This window comes from Lathamus discolor, chromosome 5 (genome assembly GCF_037157495.1).
Source record: "Lathamus discolor isolate bLatDis1 chromosome 5, bLatDis1.hap1, whole genome shotgun sequence".
NCBI lineage: Eukaryota > Metazoa > Chordata > Aves > Psittaciformes > Psittacidae > Lathamus > Lathamus discolor.
Genome location: NC_088888.1, coordinates 89,142,323 through 89,157,175, shown reverse-complemented (window position 1 = coordinate 89,157,175; position 14,853 = coordinate 89,142,323). Strand labels below are relative to the sequence as shown.

The following is a 14,853-nucleotide window of genomic DNA, read 5'->3' as shown; positions in this document are numbered from 1 at the left end:
GCTGTCACCAAGCACCTTGTTGTTTTTCGTGTGCCTTAGCATGCCTTCCAGAGGAATGTGCTCCAAGATTTTACCAGGCACGGTGGTGAGGCTGACTGGTCTGTAATTCCCCGGTCATCCATTTTCCCCTTCTTGAAAATGGGCGTTATATTCCCCTTTTTCCAGTCATCGGGAACTTCACCTGACTGCCATGATTTTTCAAATATGACGGACAGTGGCTTAGCAACTTCATTCACCAGCTCCTTCAGGACCCGCGGATGGATTTCATCAGGTCCCATGGACTTGTGCACGTTCAGGTTCTTAAGATGGTCTCAAACCAGATCCTCTCCTACAGTGGGCCCAAGGTCTTCATTCTCACAGTCCCTGCATCTACCTTCCATGACTTGGGTGGTACAGTCAGAGCCTTTGCCAGTGAAGACTGAGGCAAAGAAGTCATTCAGAACCTCAGCCTTCTCCAAACCCAGGGTAGCCAGTTCTCCAGATAGCTTCTGGAGGGGGCCTACGTTGTCCCTAGTCTGTTTTTTATTTGCAGTGTACCTATAGAATCCCTTCCTGTTATACTTAACATCCCTAGCCGAGTTTGATTCTAACTTGGCCTTACCTTTCCTAACCTAGTCCCCTAGCTTCCCAGACAACATCCCTGCATTTTTCCCAGGCCACCTGTCCTTGCTTCCACTTTTTATAAGTCTCTTTTTTCCTTCAAAGTTTCCTCAGCAGCTCCTTATCCATCCAAGGAGGTCTCCTGGCCCTCCTGCCGCACTTCCTTCTGGTTGGGATGCAACACTCCTGAGCTTGTAGCAGGTGATCCTTGAATATCAACCAAGAGTCTTGGGCCCCGCTGCCCTCCAGGGCTATATCCCATGGAACCTTACTAAGCAGGCTCCTGAAGAGGCCAAAGTCTGCTCTATTGAAGTCCAGGGCAGTGAGCTTGTGTCTTGGGTTTACCAGTAGCCGCTTTGCTCCTTCTTAGTAACTGGTGCAAGCTCTGTGTTTTGACTTCCAGCCTGGGAACAGAGCTGATAACACTAATGTTTTTAGTTGCTCCTCAAATGTTTGGTCTGACCAAGGACTTTGTGAGCCTCATGCTCTGCCAGGGAGGAGGGGAAGCCAGAAGGAAGCAGAGACAGGACACCTGACCCAAACTAGCCAAAGAGGTATTCCATACCACAGCACGTCATGCCCAGGATGTAACTGAGAGTTACCCCAGAAGGGCTAGGACTGCGGGGTTGGATGAGGTATTTGTCGGTGCTCGGCTTGGGGTAGTGGGGTGAGTTATTGGTCGGCTGGTGTTGAGGTGTTGTATTCTTTCCTCTTGTTATTTCCTGTATCATTATTATTATTGGTGGTAGCAGTAGTGGTTTGTGTTATACCTTAGTTACTAAACTGTTCTTATCTCAACCCGTAGGAGTTGCATTCTTTCCGATTCTCTTCTCCATCCCTCTGGGTGTAGGGGGAGGGAAAGAAGGCGGGGAGTGATTGGACGGGCTGTATGGTTTATGGCTGACTTTGTATAAAACAACGACAGCTTGCTGCACGCTCTTCTCATTGTCCTGGGGATCTCAAATTTTACCATCTCGTGATCGCTGCATCCAAGGCTGCCCTGGAGTGTCACATTTCCAACCAGCCCTTCCCCGTCGGTGAGCACAAGGTCAAGCATGGCACCTCTCCTTGTCGGCTCCTCTATTACTTGCAGAAGGAAGTTGTCTTCCACACAATCGAAGAACCTCCTGGACTGCTTGTGGCGGGCCATACCGTCCCTCCAACAGATCTCAGAGTGGTTGAAGTCCACCATGAGAATAAGGGCCTGAGAGCGTGAGGCTTTTCCTATCTGTCTATAGAGTGCTTCATCCGCAGTTTCCTCTTGATCAGGTGGTCTGTAACAGATCCCCATGGTAATGTCTCCTATCGCTGTTCTCCCTTTAACCCTGACCCACAAACTCTCTGTAAACTGCTCACCCGTCCCCAGACAGAGTTCCATACTCTTCAGCCTATCCCTAACATAAACAGGAACTCCCTCTCCCCATCTGCCAGGCCTGTCTTTTCTAAAGAGCCTGTAACCTTCCATTCCAACACTCCAGTCATAGGAGCCATCCCACCATGTATCTGTGATGCTTATTATATCATACTCCCATAGATGTGCACACATCTCTAATTCCTCTTGTATATAGCCAAGATCTGAACTTCTGCATTAATAAAGTCAATATTCCACCCCACCCCCCCTGCCTTTATTGTATCTCTAAAAGCCTTTGAATTTTGCAGGACTTTGCAGGAAATGTATAACTTCAAATTGAATTCTCATACTTAAATAAGGAGTCTCTTAAGATGGTAAAACAGATAAAAATATGGCCACCAAAATTTGATCCATAACAATATCTTTAAACTCCTTCTGGGAAGCATTCAGTGTAAATAAAAATAGTAAAATCAAGTTAGAAACATAGACAGCATTTTCTGACATGTTAAATGGGTTTCTGTGAGATCCCCAGGAAGCAAATTGCTAACTCAATTCTGAGTACTTGGTGATTTGAAGTACCAATTCACTCTGAAAATTCAGAGATATAAATTTGAAAGAGTAATTTGATGTACACTCAACACTCCACATGAATGTCATGATTTTCAGTACACACAAGAACACAGCAACCATTATTAAGAAATGACAGATTATGTCCATGTTGTAGAAAAGCACAGTACATGTTCAAAATCTGTATGTATTTAGGCCATGGTTCAAAAGCTACCTACAAAGAATTAAAGCAATTTTCTGTATTTAGACAATATTACAATGCTACTCTAGCTTGCTTTTTTTTCTATTCATATGAGTGAATTAATTTATTTGGAAAAAAAAAACCAAAACCAAACCAAAACCAAACAAAAAAAAACCCAAAACAAACCCACAAATGAATAGTTCTGTGCAAGACAAAGAAAATAAAAATGTACCAAAATTAATACTTGTCCTTTGTTAGGTAATCACTGTGCTACACATAAACATTGCTGCAAAGAGAAAACAATATAGACACATAAGTATTCAAAATCCAAGTTCACATTTTAGGATTTTTTTTTTTTAGATTTTAATCCACTGTAAACAGCCTAATAATTCTATAAGTGTGACTGAACTCTTAATGTCACCTATACTTTCTTTGACTCTAGTATAACTAATTGAACCTAGTATAAAGAAAGTGAGGCTATCCCCATAGAATTTATTCGTTTTGCGTGAGGAAGTGAAATAAATAAGAAATAAAATACAAATAATTGGTGCTAAAGGCAGAGTTGTTCATGCAATGTGAATATTTAGCATGGTAGAAAGTGAAATTACTTTCTTTTTACCTTAACAATATCTCCCTCATGCAGCTGAAAGCTCCTGGCTCTAAGATGGATCCCTTTTCCAGCCTCTGTTTCGATTTTATAGATACATTCATGGTTGTTGTCATAATTAGATGGGAAATTAGGAGACAGCAATGTTCCTTCATTTCCAGAGACAGTTGCTCCACATTCAGCTAAAGAAACAGACACATTTAAAAAAAAAAAGTGAATTATCCAGTTCAAGAAAATATAGGTTATTTGCAATAATTTTTAGACTCCGTAAGACCTCTAACAGGCTATCTAGCAAATGTAGATTTCTACTGGATTTCATCTACCAGACCAACTCCCAGAAACCCTACTAAAGTTGCTATTTCCTGCATTTGACTGGGTACATTTATTAGGTGCACATCGGTGCTTTTACGTAATTCCCTTTACCTCACAGTTATCCTGTGGTCCTCTTGACTAACCTATAATGCAAGTAAGCCAGACTCCATGAAAATTTTATGTTTTGCTGAAATATACTTATTGTGGAAACATTTCAAGTAAATGTAACAGTGATTTTACTTTGCTATTCAGCCTTATAAATAAGTATTAGAAAATGCTGAGACAAAAGAATCTGGCAGTAATTCAAGATCTTTCAAACATGTTTTTCTCCACCAGGAACAAAACAAAACAAAAACAAAACAAACCAAACCACCAAAAAAACCCCAAACCAAAAAACAACCAACATTTATTGACATCAGCCAGGGCCAAGCAGAAAGCTCCCCTCTTTTCTGGGTAAAGAGTAGGTGAGTCTTTTTCACAACCATCTGTGGTAAGAACTTACTGACACTTTCAGTAGGCATTTTTGTCATTTCTGCCCAGTGAAGAAGAGAATAAAGTGTGTAGGAAGAGTGGTACATTTCCAGCCCATGGGCTCAGTTTGAGTTCTGAATGAAGACTAATAAAATTATTCCAAATATGCAATAGAAATTTCAGCACTTAAAACATCCAAAAAGATAGAAAGTAATATTGGTGCACTGTTCAAACAAATATTCAAAATGCTCAAAAATGGCCTGAAAGCACCTTATAAAACCCTACAGTAACATACTATATTAATCTACTTCTTTTTAAGGTGGATGAGATTGATATTATATCTCCTTGTTCTCTCTGAAGATAAAATATATCGTGCTAAATACAGATTTTGACATAAACATTATTCAGACCTCATTCAGAGTATGGTAAAAGCCTGTTATAACAGTTAAAATAATGTCAAATTAATATATAATTGTAAATAAACAGAAATATTTTACCAAAGATGTGATAGGTTTGAAAAAAAATCTGTTATTTTTTCTATGTTATTGGAAGTGTGCTTACAATGTTATATAAAATTGAATATAGTTTAAAAACTGTTTATCTAAAGAATTATTTTGAAAGTATACTGTAAAGATAGACCAGAAAAATATATGAGAAAGTAATTAATTTGAACATATTCAGGGAGAAATGTATGTTTTACATTTACAAATCAACAATCTTAATATTTTGTATTTACATTTCCAAGGCCTTCACAGACACCATCAAATTTACGTGCTTCTTGCTTTTGGAAAGTCTAAAACCAGTGAATTTTTCTGTAATTTAGACTTCCTCCTTATAATAAATATGAAGAAAAAAGGGAGGATGAAAGAGAAGGAGGCAGGGAGAGATGGAGGGAAAAGGGAAAGGAGAGAGGGGAAGATGAAAGAGGGAAGATGGGGGCAGGGGGATAAGATAGTCACAGTCTTACGGCCTTATTTCTACTCTACACTGTGGATCTCCTTAGTCCAAGTAGAGAAGGAAATCACCAATAAGCTAGCTCAGAATCTTTGATTCAGCACCTAAGTTGGAATTCATTTGCTATTTTAAAACAGAACTTCACGTTCTCCCCTTCCTTAGCTTACTTAGGCCCTGAGCTGCACTGTGTTTAACAGGCAGAAGAGTGCTGGGGAATAACAACCCCTGCCACAAAACTTCAGATAGCTGAACTCTTCTTTTGTGGGGGAGTATGGAATACACCAGTTATTTCTAACATGTTTAAAGTCACTTTAAATTTTCTGTATGTTTCAATGAACAGTAGCAGACAAATTAACTAGATTTTTAGTTTGATACTTCTTTGGTAAAGGATTGTTCATATGCAGCTATTTTTTCTTTGATTTTTAAGAAGAAGGTGGAAATAATTTAATTTATATAATATAATTCAAAGCAATGCCAATATTAATGCCACACATGTTTAGACCCATACATACATCTTCTTTCTTGTGTTTATGACACCAGAACTCTACACAAGCATTCTGCAAGCGTTTGCTCAAGATCCATGCAAAAATATGTATGTTCCCTTTGGCTGCATTGGTATCTTACTATCTACCTCCTTTAAAGAACTAGAAAATATAGAAGTAAAATCCTGGAGAAGAAAAGAAGGAAATATTATGGATCAATTCTACACTTTGTTTCAGTGACTGATTATAAACCACTAAGACATATGCAGTAATACGTGTACACTGAACTTTTGCCAATGTAGACCTGGCCAAATTTCCTGCTCTGGTAAGTCTATATTTCAAAGTTCAAAACCATGACAATTTGACTACAGTATTACTCTTCATCTAAATTATAGCATATTCTCCAAGAAGCAGACATGTTCTCTGCTATAAGCAATTAGCTATTCACTGAAATTTAATTGCTTCAAAAAATTCTTTGACCTCAATTTGGCACTCATATACCTCCAACCCATGCTACACAACCGTATTCTGTTACCAGCACATACTACCTACTCTCAAATATCTGACAGATATGCAGTTTCATCAGGCCTTGTCATTCCCTTTTTTACCAGGACAAAGGGTTGCTCAAGCCCTCTGATCAGTCAAGATTCTTATCTCATCTCATGTCAGTCAGTAAGTCACTGAGAGCCCCCAGAAAGACGTTTCCAAAGGAAAGCAAGCCTTTCTTTGTCAACTTCCCTCCCTCAACAGGAAAATTATACAAAACATATCACAGTTCAGGTTAAGGCTTTCTTGTAGATCTCTCCTTGGAGATCAGGTAGGTGCTCTAGCACTTGAAGTCTTTCATTTGTGATCAGTGTCCAGATATACAAAGAACTTTGACCTAAGGACTACAACTTGGTTTTTTTCTAACCATTCCTGCACAAGCTCTGTACACACAGTGAGGAACTAGAAACTCGAAAGAGCAGTCATGAACAGCAACACTGAGTCTGGTCTCACCAGCAGGAAAAGCTTAAGCAAAGACATCTCTCCCTTTCAAGGACCTAATCTTTTACTCAGCAATATAGGAAATGTCATGTTTTTCTTTAAAAACATCTACAGTAGCTGATACAGCTACTGCTTTCTTGTGCAGTAATTAACATATGCAACCAGAATGTGTAACACTTAAATTCAGTTCATTTTGCCTCTGGGGATTTCAACATGAATCTCCTGTGACTTCTTCTGCACATAAAGGGATTAAAAACCAGTTAGTCACAAAGTGAGCAAATGTTGGCTAACCTCTTTAGCATAATGAGTTGGGCATTAAACAAGGAATACTTCCTCAAGGAAGTTCGTACATTAAACTGTTGGGAAATAAAATTCTGAAATAACCCCCAAATCATCATTCACTGTTACCATGTGAATTACTGTTACCAAGTACTAGACTGGAAAAATATATTCATGCTCACTTCCACTTTTATTGCCTCCAGTTAATCTTTAATTCTTTATGTAAAATGAAATAACAGCTGTTAGCCACATTGGCAAGATCATTCTGCAAGATTATATCTGCATCAGATATAATTTAAAATTATTTTGCAGAAACAAAGGAAATGAGTCCATATCTTAAATTTTGATGAAAGTTTTGACTGATCAAGTTTTGTGTAAAGAAGTTATATGGCTCCATCTGCCTATGGTAACTGAAAAATAAACACCTGCCAATCACTCTTGAAAGGTCATGCAACCTTCCTCATCTAGCGCACGTCCTCTATGAGTAACTACTCAGTACCTCAGGTTAAGCAGACAGATCTTTATCATATGACACCGAAAAAGCTCTTTAGTTCTTGGCTACAGTGGACTTTCTTTTACTCTTTCATGACACTGCTGTACTTCAAAGCTTTCCAGATTCCTTCTGAGTTCAAGAGACCTGCCCTCATCTTGGGAGAATGATCTGCCTCCCCAGCCCAGACAGATGAAAGATATAACATTTCTCATGCCCCCCTACATCAGAAAAAAAATAATCTTATCTGCTTGTATTCTCATTTATTAAATATAATTCACATGCACCCTTCCTCTGATAAAAATAAACTGTATCACTATTAATAAGTCTTCAAATTGTGCAAACATTGACAGCTACAGAATTTGCGATGCAAAATAATCTTTACTGATCTTAAAGTAATTACAGTTGATATTCTGTTTCCATACTTTGATCCACAACCTTGCCTTGGAAAAATCAGTGTGAATTTAAATGAACAAGCATACTATAAAATAACCACTGAATATGTTTCATGTTAACAGTATTTTCAGGACTATCTCCTCCAGATATAGCCTTTAAAGAAAAGGGATATATTTCATAATGTTCTTTGTCAGATTATGTGATGTGCTTAGACTATAGTATTAATGTAAGTACAATTTAAGAACTTAAAATCTGCTTATGATATAATACCTAAAAATTGCTATAAAAAGATGTAGTACCGAAGTTTGTATTATGATGGAATCCAGATCCCTTCTTTATTTTGCTTTCCTATCTTTACTTTTTTTCTGTAGTAGTCTGATTTTTCAAGATACAAAAGAAATTAATTCAGTTACCAGGTTTTTTATTATCTATATGGTCACTGGCACCTAAATTCACTTTTTAAATTCAATGTAAAAGATACAGTTGTCATTTTATCATAAAATTATTTCAATTTTCTCAAGTATTTTAGATATTGTTTAGTGTCAAAGCACAAAATACAGATAATCCAAGCAATTTTTCAAAAGAGAATATATACAGAAGTCTGGCTTGAGTGAAAATAGACAAATAAATAAAGAAAACTAGAAGCAAATTCTATTTTATGAAAGCAAAATGATCATTCATAAGATGTCATAAGAAATGTCAAAAAAGCTTCTGTTCTCAAGGATAAGAGAGACTTCTCTTTCTTCTAGGAAGGGAATAGGGGTATTAATGGAACTTGTACACAATCATTTTGACTCTTGCACACTTTTGCTGAAACAACATGAAATAGTACCTACTGTGTTCTGAAAAGATACATAAAATTAAGAGGATATTTTCATATTAAAAGGATCTGATTGAAATTGGACTATAAATAAAAAGTGAGGATAATTTAAATATGAAAGTTTATTGAGACTGTAAAAGAATTAGATTCTAAACAATGCAATAGCACTAAACACATGTCATCCTGGCTAATCTAGTTCCCTAATTTGAAGAATTACAAAACAATTGTTCAAACATGAAAAGAAACTCAGGTATGCGTTTTTATTTCCATTATAAAACATTAGATTTTGAGCATCTGTATTTTAAAAATAGGGGATGACTCTGTGCTGTCCTCAATAAATAGCTGTGCATCCTTAGGTAAGAATGAAGAGCAATGGATAATGACCTTAATTACTTCATTACGAATATACCCTTTCGTATGCAGCAAAACTGTGTTGTAACTGAATTGTAATGTATACTAATTTAATGTAGCTAATTTAAATAAAGATATTCTCATAGTGCTATAGATGTTTGTGCTTTTGTTTCTAAACAAAGAATAAATTCTCTAAAATCTAAGCTCTCAAACTCTTTCTACACAGTTTGGCTGTTAGGGCTTAAAAAAGTTACTATTATCACATCTAAATGGTTTGTTAAATAGCTTAAACTAGCACATACTGAACAAATTTTCTTCTTTAAATGTCAGCTGCTTATATGGTTCCAATTCAGATTCTTCATTTCTCAAATCTGCCAAGCTATGGAAGTCTGCCAAACTACTGCATCCAAAAGACACGGTCCCTTAAACTCATCTTCTTCTAGAGGGAAAAAAATCTATATGGTGCTGGCTCTCTGTTTCAAAAGGTTAAAAAGCACATAAAAGCAGATGAATCAAATTCTCTATTACAACTTTTGAATCTTGCATGCTTTTAAATTTTATTTATTTATTCTAAAATTAAAGGTATCCAACTTAGAATTCAAAAGGTATACTCTTACTGAGCGTATGCCACCTATGTCCACTTGTAAAAGGTTTTGGAAGAGGAACTATATGCTTGATTTCCACTACAGTTTCTGAGTGTCTGTTACAACCTTGCTGCAGATGCTGCAGATTGGAAAAAGTTACCTTATCAAACTGTTCTCTTATGCCCTTGCAGTGAGAGCAATCTGTGTGGAACAGCTACTTGACCCCATTTCTTTGTTCTTTTGCTTAATAAAGTCCCTTAAATTCTATTTACATAAGTAACTTTTTTTTTCTTCTTTTATTGTCTCACTTGAAATTGGATAAAAGGAAACTACAGAGGGTGGATCATCAAACACTTCCTGAATTTGAACACAAACTCTATAAACCAAACAAAACCTAGGGATTCTTGAAATGCTTTGAAATACAGTTCATGTGGAATGTAACAATAGCTTTGTTAAATGGAAAAGTCTGCTTTATTATTTTTCTTCCATACATCTTGCTAAAAGGTTTGACAGGATTCTAAGCAGATCTCCAGTACAGAGATCAAATAAAAGTAGTACAATTGTCAGTTTAAAGGCTTCTCTGGCACAAACACTCTACTGAATGCAGAGCAACTTTTGCATTTACAAAATTGTGCAGCAGTTCATAAAATAGAACAATCTGAGCTCAGACAGACAATAATTCTTTATGTTTCTGCTGGACAATATTGTCACTCTGTGAGATGGTCATGCAATGTTAAAACAAGAGTAAAGGGGATCATGGATAAAGCTGAACCATGCTCTGACTTCACATAAAAAAAAAAAAGAAAAAAAAAAAGAAGAGTTTCTCCACAGTCACTGACTGAGGGGTCTCTAAAAGCTGAGCATCTGACTTCTGCACTTCTGCAGGGCAGACACAATACATGGCTGGACTCAAGCACAGCTTCATGTACAGTGTCAAATACAGTGTAAGGAGATGAAGCTTCCTTTCAACGGGAATTCTGTATCAAGCAGAGGTGCACACAGTGTTTCCACAGCATCTCTGTGACACAGTGCCTTAATCTTCGTAATGTTAGTCCTTCACCTCCAATTCTGCAGCCCTTCACTTGTGAGCCTGTAAGCTTTCACCTACATACTGCCAGGCTGCCTTGACTTTGGTACAAGTGCTCTTGTTCTCACCTGGCACTGCTGAATTCAGAACCACTGTTAACGTTGGGTTTCTCCTAAAAAGTGACTGCCATTGTTTGTTTTTTTTTTAATCATACTTTTCTCACCCCACTTCTCACTCTTTTGCCTTGTAGCTTTTAGCCTGTAACTCTACACTGAGATCAACATCACTCCAATCTGGTGGCTTTTAGCCTGTAACTTCATACTGAAATAGAGCCTAGTAGATAATGAGCAGATAATAATGCTAATACACAAGAAATATTACACAAAAATATATGCACAAACCTGAACTACTATATAGTCTGCAGCACTCATGCTCCATTCAGTGCTAATGTTATCATAAGTTATATAAGAGGAGCTTGATAAGGTCTGACTGAAAAATACATCTGTTCTATGGAGAAAGCAGGCATATTTTTTGCTTTCTTGTCATTACTATCATCATCGTTTCCACTACCTTTATTGGAGAGGTATTTGTCTAGGGACTCTCCTTCCTCCTCCCAGCTAGTGCCTGAAGAGTGGCTTTCACTTTTTTTCTCTTTCTCCTTCTCTTTGTTCCATTCCTTGTTTACTTCTCTAAAACAGATTTCAAGTAAGTCATCAGCTATGGACTGCACTACTAAAGGATGCATATGTAAGCCTCCCTCAGCATTCTTTAAGCATCTCCTGTATGATGGTGGTGAGGTTAGAATACCTCACTATGAACCTTACTGAAATGCTTTTCTGAAAACAATCCTTTTATTACATATTTTTCTGTACCATTGCACTGCAAACAATAAAGGAGTAGGAAAGGAAGGAATAAACAGCAGGTAAAGCCTTTCACAAGGTTTGCTTAATTAGTTTTCGATCCATATGCCACTGATATAATACACTACTCAGACTCTCAAAACAAATCCTATGATTTTAATTAGCCCCAAGGGGATTAATAGCAGAATCCAAGGTGAGGGCATCTTTTGTCCTTTTTTTTTTTAATTGAGATTTTTGTGTATTTTTTCTAGTATCACCTATCAATAAGCCATGACGATAACATCCCTACATTATTTATCTAATGAAGAAAAAATATTTAGCATTCACATCCTGCAAATGTATTCCATCCAGAGTGACCTCAACATGCTTGTCCAGTGGGCCAATGCCCAGTTCAACCAAGCCCAGTGCAAGGTCCTACACCTGGGTCAGAGCAATCCCCGGCACAGCTACAGGTTGGGCAGAGAAGAGATTCAGAGCAGCCCTGTGGAGAAGGACTTGGGGGCGTTGGTCGATGAGAAACCTAACATGAGCTGGCTTCACTGTGCGCTCGCAGCCCAGAATGCCAACCGTATCCTGGGCTGCATCAAAAGGAGCGTGACCAGCGGGTCAAGGGAGGTGATCCTGGCCCTCTACTCTGCTCTTGTGAGACCTCACATGGAGTATTGTATGCAGTTCTGGTGTCCTCAACATGAAAAGGACGTGGAACTGTTGGAACAAGTCCAGAGGAGGGCCATGAGGGTGATCAGTGGGCTGGAGCACCTCCCGTATGAAGTATGGGGCTGTTCAGCCTAGAGAAGAGAAGGCTGCTTGGAGACCTAATAGCAGCCTTCCAGTACCTGAAGGGGGCCTATAGGGATCCTGGGGAGGGACTCTTCATTAGGACTGTAGTGATAGGGCAAGGGGTAATGGGTTCAAATTTAAACAGGAGAAGTTTAGATTGGATATAAGGAAGAAATTCTTTCCTGTTAGGGTGGTGAGGCAGTGGAATGAGTTGCCCAGGGAAGCTGTGAATGCTCCATCCCTGGTTCTGTTCAAGGCCATGTTGGGCAGAGCCTTGGGTGACATAGTTTAGTGTGAGGTGTCCCTGCCCATGGCAGGGGGTTTGGAACTAGATGATCTTGTGGTACTTTCCAACCCTAACTATTCTATGATTCTATGAAAAGGGTGACCAGAGACAATCATTATTCCTTCTGACTATAGGCAATTTAAATTTCATGCCAGGTTGCACAATGAGGTAGCTAAGATTTCATACAAATCACTCTATTTTGAAAATAGTCAGAGTGCTCACTATTAATCAGCTGAAATTTGCTTTAGTGATTCGCGAATATTAAAGTTTCAATTTTGAAATAGAGACAGCTCAAACCTGTAATTTACTATATTGCATCATATTTTGAGGATTCATATACATTAAGGCTCAAACAGTAACTCAAACAGATCTTCCAGAATGCCAACGTTGACACAAAAATGAGGGGGAAAAAAACCCCAAACCTTCACTGGTATTTATAAAAATGCAATGTTATATATTAAAGAAATAAAAAATTGTTAAAAATCTTTTAAATAACATTATTAAATACATTGTATGAAATAGAAAACAACCTAAATATCTAACAAGTTAAATGTGAGAGCATTTAGAGTTCTGAAATACAGTGGAATCTGGATACATGCACATCCTTACAACTGTCTGAAGATTCAGAGATTCAATCACTGATATTATATAAGATTTCTTGCTGATGAGCAGCTCTTAAGTGAGAACTCTCTCTGCCTAAACACTAGCTAAAAATGAATAGCAATTTTCAGACTTAGTTTGACTTCTCAAAGGTGAACTCAAATTCAAATTTTATGCTACAGAAAATTTAAAGAAAACAATGAATGTCAGACCTCAAGGGTCACATAGAAATCTCCAGTACTACTCAGGCTAACAAGGTTCCAACTTATGTTTCAGTCTCGATGGAAATTAACTCGATGCTACAACATGACAAAGTATATTAATTATAATTGATGATTTTGCAATGAATACTAACTAAACTACTTAAAAGTAACAGCTTATTAAAGAGTGTCAGCAATTTATTATAGCACCCTATCATTAATTATTCATGTAGTATTTCTTATAACAAATGAATGATAAATTGATGTGATATTAATGTGAATACCAGTGAAAAAATGCCTCAGTGAAGATTTTACTCAAATACTGTACTAATGCACTATTAAAAATCAAGTGCCATATAAAATTTAATAAAGCGGCAACACCACTTAAATATGAAATGAAAACAGTAAGTCCCTGTTTCTTCTCAGCTTTACCCTTCAAGTTTTTCACAGCTTGCTTTAGGAACACTCCATACAGTTGAAATGATTAATGGAGGACAGGAACATAACTCAGGTTAAACCCCAAACCAAATAAAAAATAAAAAATAAAAACAGCACTCAAACCCAAGTCTACTGTATTAATGTTTGAACTCTATGCAATACTTATCATGAGATGCTAGTTTGAAATGAATATAGTATACACTTCATAATGTAAAAAAAGTATTTTCATGATAAATCCTGGGTAAAATTTATCACAGTTTCTTAAGGACAGAGTAAAGCAGGGAAAGGCCAGACAAGTAGACAGCAGCAGAGTGCAAATCAAGTAACTGAATTAAAATCTAAGTTAAGACAATCTCAGAAAGGAGAGATGAAGAACTAGTTCAAACTTTCCTTACAAATATCATGTGATGTCTGAATGCCTAAAACCTGTAAGAGACAGTCAAAGTGCTCTGTTACATGTCCTTGCGAATAGAGGAAAATAACCATAGAATCCTAGAATCATAGAATAGTTAGGGTTGGAAAGGACCACAAGATCATCTAGTTCCAAACCCCCTGCCATGGGCAGGAACTCCTCACACTAAACCATCCCACACAAGGCTTCATCCAACCTGGCCTTGAATACCACCACGGATGGAGCACTCACAACCTCCTTGGGCAACCGATTCCAGTGTCTCACCACCCTCACAGGAAAGAATTTCCTCCTTATATCCAATCTAAACTTCCCCTGTTTAAGTTTTAACCCGTTACCCCTTGTCCTGTCACTACAGTCCCTGACAAAGAGTGCCTCCCCAGCATCCCTATAGGCCCCCTTCAGGTACTGGAAGGCTGCTATTAGGTCCCCACGCAGCCTTCTCTTCTCCAGGCTGAACAGCCCCAACTTCCTCAGCCTGTCTTCATATGGGAGGTGCTCCAGTCCCCTGATCATCCTCGCGCCCCTCCTCTGGACTTGTTCCAGCAGTTCTATGTCCTTTTTATGTTGAGGACACCAGAACTGCACACAATACTCCAGGTGAGGTCTCACAAGAGCAGAGTAGAGGGGCAGGATCACCTCCTTCGACCTGCTGGTCACGCTCCTTTTGATGCAGCCCAGGATATGGTTGGCTTTCTGGGCTGCGAGCGCACACTGAAGCCGCCTCATGTTCATTTTCTCATCAACCAGCACCCTCAAGTCCTTCTCTGCAGGGCTGCTCTGAATCTCTTCTTTGCCCTGTCTGTAGCTGTGCCTGGGAT

The 14,853-nt window shown here is 38.1% G+C and overlaps 1 protein-coding gene across 1 annotated transcript in view; it reads right to left on the bottom strand.

Moving 5' to 3' along the window:
- CSMD1 (CUB and Sushi multiple domains 1) overlaps positions 1-14,853 on the bottom strand; it is a 1,149,005-nt gene that overhangs the window by 242,271 nt on the left and 891,881 nt on the right. Inside the window, exon 22 of the mRNA XM_065681530.1 lies at positions 3,319-3,488. Coding sequence (XP_065537602.1) covers positions 3,319-3,488 — 170 coding nt within the window. The remainder of the gene's footprint in view (positions 1-3,318; positions 3,489-14,853) is intronic.